This window comes from Anneissia japonica, unplaced genomic scaffold (genome assembly GCF_011630105.1).
Source record: "Anneissia japonica isolate Jap-2015-1 unplaced genomic scaffold, ASM1163010v1 scaffold288008_len1385354_cov213, whole genome shotgun sequence".
Classification (NCBI taxonomy): Eukaryota; Metazoa; Echinodermata; class Crinoidea; order Comatulida; family Comatulidae; genus Anneissia; species Anneissia japonica.
This window is the reverse complement of record NW_022720123.1, coordinates 352982-359845: the sequence shown is the minus strand read 5'-3', so window position 1 is coordinate 359845 and position 6864 is coordinate 352982. Positions and strand designations below refer to the sequence as shown.

The 6864-nt window shown below is 33.6% G+C and overlaps 1 protein-coding gene across 1 annotated transcript in view; it reads left to right on the top strand.

The window, feature by feature from the left end:
• The first annotated feature begins 5994 nt into the window (after positions 1 to 5994).
• Positions 5995 to 6864, top strand: part of LOC117111196 (roundabout homolog 1-like) — a 69487-nt gene continuing 68617 nt past the window's right edge. Inside the window, exon 1 of the mRNA XM_033254082.1 lies at positions 5995 to 6073. Within this exon, the coding sequence (XP_033109973.1) occupies positions 5995 to 6073 (79 nt within the window). The remainder of the gene's footprint in view (positions 6074 to 6864) is intronic.

The following is a 6864-nucleotide window of genomic DNA, read 5'->3' as shown; positions in this document are numbered from 1 at the left end:
AAAGAATACGCAACACATTGACCTTTCTTAGATATGAAAGTTATGCAAAGAAACCCTATTCATAACAATACCAGATAGAACAATACTTACTTGCATAATAATTTTTTTTAAATTACAATTTCATAGAAAAGTTTGTTTTTTTTTAAATATCAGAAGAATCCTTTAATCCTCATGGAAATGTTTTATGAAAAGTGGGCAATATATGATTGAACAGTATGCAAGCCAGATATATTACTTGGATTCATCACCCTTATAAATCATAATGTAAGAAAGTGTAAACCTACTGAATTGACCTACAGTATTGGGTCGAATACAACTATATTTCTCTGATTTTATCTTTTATCTTAAGCTTAATAGATTCTCCATGAATATAAGATACAACTTTTTTAGTTCCTTTGTGACCTTAGGTCACATGGAACTAATGTAATGGTTCACATGTAAAATGTGTGTATGAGATGTGACACCAAAAGAGACTTTTTGGGAGTAGGTGAACGACTGGTGTATAGGTCGCGCCCCAAACTTCGAGGGGAAAATCGCGTATTAAATTTGCGGCTTATTCACCGGAAAATATGGTTTATGGAGCAAAAACTTGTGTTTCTTTATGATTTTAAGGGTGGGGGGGGCGGCGGAAGAACTTGTATGAGGCTGGGCAGAAGGCCTTAAAAATAGCTTTAGGATGGGCGCAAGACGTCAAGAGTGGGCGGCGCCGCTCACCTCCGCCCTGCATAACGACATCCCTGCACTTCTCAGAACCCCTTACCCCCTCCCCCTTTCATAAATTTCTGGATCCGCCTCTGATTTTTTTAAACTCAAAATGAAAATACTGTACTACCTTACACAATCATTATTCAAAAAGATACACTCAAGTTTTTGCAATTCACAAATGTACATTGATTTTTTACGTACAAAGGAACGTACGCACCCGCAGGGTTCTAGTTAAATATTTGTCCCAATTAATTTTTTTTCCCAACACAATTAATACCAGTATGATTACACTAGTAAACATAGTTTTTACGGAAGGAAGCTATCCCAACAAAAGAAACTGGTAGGTTTGACCCTGAGATGCATTTATATATTTTAAAATGTGGTGATAAACATTAACATGACAAAATAATGATTTATGTTCGCATGCTAAAGGTCATAGAATATGTGTTACATATAGGGTCTATGATATAGCATTTCTAGTAGGAACTTGAGATACTGTTTCATATGATTAGTAATAAATCATCAGTTGGGATCTGCTTCAATTGAAAATATAAAATTAGGTGATACTGAATACACATCCTTATCCTAAGCCTGAATAAAAAGACTTACAACTCCATTACAGGGCTGTTATTAAGTGGAGTGTGCGACTGCCACATGATTGCAGGGGCCGACATATCCCGGCGCTTTAGGCTCCTTCGTGCCCAACAGTTGGAGATGTTCAATTTATGGTCTATTGTAAGAATCATCGCTTTTGTCACTTGTCCTTGTGTAAGACTAGGCCCAGCAGCTGGAACTATTGAAGGGTGAACCCCTACCAGTGTGAATAAGAATTTATAGTTTGTCATGTCCATTTAACTTTTTCCCCAGAATGAACATAATTTGACCTTTTCATACCAATATTTTAAGATGCATCTAACAATGCTGGTGCTATAGAACTTTTTGGGAAAAAATGTAATCTTACAATCATTGGCACAATGCCAGATTGGCCATCGTTCATTACAACCATTTTATATTTTGGCCACTTTATTTTATGGTATAATAATAATAATAATAATAATAATAGTAATGATAGTAATAATAATAATAAAATAATAATAATACCAGAACTTTTTTTTTAATTCAGCATGTGTTAAATGCTTGTTGTGCAGTGCTAACCATCTATTTGAATCTACGAACAACTCTGTCGTCTTCCTTATATGAAATCTAAGAAACCGCCTGCATGCGATACATCAGTAAAAAATACCATAAAACTATTTAGATACTTTAGTGAGAATGAGGAACCGCATGACGGAATCTATAAAATTATGAAATTAATATTTGAACCATAAATATTAGAAAATAGCAGCTGAGTGCATACCGACTGTAACCATTACTTTTTTATGTTATTATTTCTGATCGGCCCTAGACAATGAGACTGAAATGAAATCAACTAATTCCTGTAATCATATTACCATTGGGAATTTTTTTTATAATACATCCATATAAGCTGTTGTGTTACATCTTTTATGTCTGAGGTACAGAAATAATTCTAAACCGTCATAAATGTTAGATTGCAACCAGAAACATATTTATCATTGATGGAACAGATAGTTTAATTTCAGAAGAGAAGATTTGTCAATCCAAAAAATGTTCAGGAACAATTTAATACTATCAATATTATGATGGCATTTGTCAAATTCTTCATGCAGACTATTGAATTCATACTAATTGTAATTTCAATGCAACTTGCCTTTATTTTTTCTTTCATCTTTCATTTTTTATCCATACTGAAACATACAACTCGTTTAACTCAATACTTTCTGTAGCTTCTCACTTTAATAAGTTCAATAATTAGCCTAATGTTTGCTATCATTAAAACTCAGGATGAACTGTGCCCTTGTTTCTGAATTTCTGCCAAAAGGATTTCTTTAAACTGGCTGTTAAGATTGCATTATTTCTGGTCTCTAGTGGACAGTTTTTGATGGCTTTAATATCCGAACTACAATAACATCTTCTAACTTTAAAATGAGTTTTGATACAATATAACATTATAATCTTAGACTCTGTGAAGCATGAATTGAGTTGGTATAGGCTGGTAGATTGTTCAGCTGCTGGTTAAGTATTATTTAGTAAAAACAACAGGTGTTATACTCCTGTATTGGACATATCCCTCCTCTGGAGAATTCCAAAATAACATGGCTCATAATACGGAGCAGGAAAAGGAGGCCATGCAAGCATTATACTAACTTTGTCCATCATCCTTACGGGAAGGTTTGCTAGATTGCAGCGAAAATTTTCAGTATGAAATAACTTTGCACAGATGAATAGTCATATATTTAGAAGGTAGACAAACTTTAAGTGTGACCGGTACACACCAGGTTAAAGCCTCCACCAGCAACAAGTAAGGCAAGCTGTGAAAGTTAACCAGGCCGCAACCAGATTATAGATGCCTTCCCCAAGGCAAGATTAGTAAGAAAATTACATTTTCGTGAATTTTTATATTTTACACTTAATGTAAAAAATGAGAAAATATTTGCAATTATTCAAGTCTCTTGTGGGTGGAATGCATTTGTTGATCCCTCCAACTCTCTCAACAGCCAACTGAATTGTATCTTTTCATCGTATCATTGTATAATCTTTAACCTGATGATGAATTGGGATTTCATATGCAGTTTATGGTCCTGCTTTCATAAAAATTCAAGAGAGTTCTATATGTCTATCACTTTTTTTATATTTATTTCTTGCCAACTATGTTCTGATTATGAATAATTTTAATGTTGTTTCAGCACCTTAGTCTTATTAATAGAGGTAGGTCTGTGAAGGAAAAAAATCTGCAAAAATCCAATACAGTATGTTAGTTTTGTGAAGTTGTTCCACTTTATCTTTCTTTCCGGCAGAAGTAGAATCATCCGATTTGGATTTTAATTCTGCATCGTTGTCCGACAGCCATAGCAAGCTTGATCCCAGAGCTTCCCTCCTCATGTAGATCTACTTACATTTGCCTTTAAATTGTCGGTTTACAATATACCAGCAACCGTCTTTAGTGTGGCTAATCACATAGGATGTAAAATCAAGTTGTTTTTCCTGTAAAGGTTTACTCCTCATATTTGTTATGACCACTTTGTAGAGTCAAGGTTAAGGTTTAAAAAAAAATAAAAATAAACATTTATAAATGCAACTGAAGTGTAAAAAAAAAAAATAAAGTTATTTTGCATCAGCTAGGCCTAAGACAATTCGCATATTGTACAACTTTAATTGCGTCCCACTAGTGGCTGTAGCTGGCGACTATTTTCTGGAACCCTCGGGTCAAGTAGGCAGGCCTACAGTACCTTTGGGGATTTTAGTTACTTCTGTGATTATTATTTAGTATTTACCTATTTGACGCTTATCATGATATACAATGGGGAAAAGAAGCTAGGGGGAATTATGGTAATCTGATCTGAGAACAAAGAACAATGTTATTAATATTATTATATTTCGAATGCACTTTGTCTATTTAAATCCATTCACTGCAGATTTAATTTTGTAGCATAATTTTTGTTCCAAATAAAAATTACATTTTGGGAATTATTCCAGACATTTTAGGCGATTTGTGTTATCCGTCGATCTTTATGAATTGGGCTTCCTCAAAGGCATATATTATTAGAATGCTTTTTCATTATAATATCAAAATACAGTAAGTATTACCAACACTTGTTGATAAAATTACCAGTAAGTTTTATTGACCTAAATACAGAGAAGCATGCCCTAAATATTATTACTGTATATACACCCGATATTCAACCTCCGGCCCGCCAAAGATCCGGCCTGCACAACATGGCTAAAAATAAATCATTTTTCGGCCGATATTTAGAAAAACTTTTCTGTTTACAGAAACACCACCTAGGTGCCCCTACTCTGTGGCTTTTTAGAAGAATCTGGAATGCAATTTTTTTTGTTTTTTTTTTTCTAAAATAAAATGAAGAAGAAAATAAAATCACATTCAAATTGAAGTCTGAGAATATCATTTCTGACCATCTAGAGGTGCCATAATAATAAATTTTCTTACCTCAGCCCCAACCATGGTGGGGCCGAGGTTGTATTTTCCCCCTATCTGTGAAAGTTCTTCCCTGACCCTTTCTATTTTGAATCCACCGCTATAAAAGAAATTGGGTGGGGCTAACATAGAAAAAATTGAAATACACAATTTATGTTGGCCCAACGCTGGTCTCCACAAGTTGGAACTGGCCCCCAGCTTAAAAAGGTTAAATACCTGGGGTATATACTATACCATATTTCCTACGGTATATACAGATAAGCCCAAACTCTACTTTACTCTGGTAAGACTTTTACAATATTCTCAGAAAAAAAAAGTATTTGGCTTTGAATTAGGCATAAAGTGCTGAAAAATTGCCATTTGATTAAAAACTAAAGTCCCAATGGATAAGCAAACCTCAAAAAATTGGCCCTATTCTGTGTTTCAAATGGGATGGCTTACAATACACCAGAGAATCTCTATGTAATATAAAAAATAGATACAAAGATATCATAATGAATTGGCATTGCTTGCCAAATGGTTATTATTAATATTAATTTATTAAAATCATCAGTATTGCTAGTTAATAATTTTTATCGGAACTAACATTGTTATGAAAACGATAATCGCATAATCTTCCTAAGACTAGGAAATATGAAAATAATTGTGATGCTTAGAGGAGGGACCTCGGACTTAAGATGACCTTACTGTGACCTGATTAATTCTCCTCTTGCTGTCTTTATTATTGAATACCTACTTGTAAGTGGCATACTGCATCTTACTGACCTTTTCACTGTATGATTGAAATTTATATCTTTAGGTAGCATACTGGTCATTCTAAACCCAGGTATAATATGCTGTATTGATCTCATCATTGCCTTTATATTAGTAGAGTAGCCAGTAGCCCTTTATAAGAATAGTTCTCTGACCATCAATACTATTTTTGCTATGTAGTAAATGGAAAGGCCACTCACAAAACATATATTAAAATATTTTCTGGAAAATTTATTTAATTTAAAACCTAAACATATTTGATTGGTGATCTTTAAACTGACCTGGCTGACTCATGATGAAAAATTGTTAACCAACTTAAATTTATTTAATAAGTTAATAAAGACGCATTTTCTCCAAAGAATAATATTGTATAATTTAAAAGTACATAAATAAATATATTAAATTTAGTGTGGAGAAACCCTCCATATTTTCATACATGAAGTGAACGGTAAATGATTTTCAATAAAGCTACCTCCCCTGGTAAGCCGTGGAATGTGACTGTTTAGAATTGATCCCTTAAGATGGTTCACACATTCATTGCTACTATCTTCCATGACCTTAGCGAGTATTGGGATATGACTGATGGATCAGAGCACAGAGGTATAAATAATTATACATCCATGGTTTGAGGTGGTACAACTCTACCATTAACACTCCCTGCCCTCTGATGTCTGGTGATAAATTAAAATGAATGATGAATTTATATCAGGGAAGACATAAATTGTCAAATTAATCACAGAATCTCTCTACTCATCTTCATTTCAAGACGATGAGGGCAAAGGTCAAGCTTGATTGCTGCTGCATATCTTTGTCATGTTAAAGTATTTACTAACTACTGTGGCTGATTTTAAGTGTCTCTGTAAAGTACAGTACAAGTGTAATGTACTAGTACAATTATAACACAAGAATATATTTAATTCTAATCTGTAGTATAATGTCATCTGTTTCATTTAATTCTTTTCAGCAAAGTTGGAAAAGTGCATGACTGCCCGACCGGCGGTTGGAGACAACATAATGTCCCGGAGGCATTTTGGGGGGGAAAAAATTCTAAAAATAGACTGTTGTGGTATAATAGTGTACAGATAACATTTGGTGCTGGAGACATTTTATTGAGACAACTTTAATGGTTGGAGGCACAAACATGTTTTTTTCCAGGCCTGCTTTTCAGTACTCTTTCAAATGGGCATTGGAAGATTATACAACTAAACTAGATAATATTAATTATTTTGTATATTAGTATTTGTATTTATATAAACTGCCCACATGTATCTCTTGTTTCATCTAATAATAGGCAGTTGGATCATTTGCAAATATTTACTTGAAGAAGAAAAGTATACGATTAAGGTTGAAGAATCCAGCATAATATATATATATATATATATATATATATA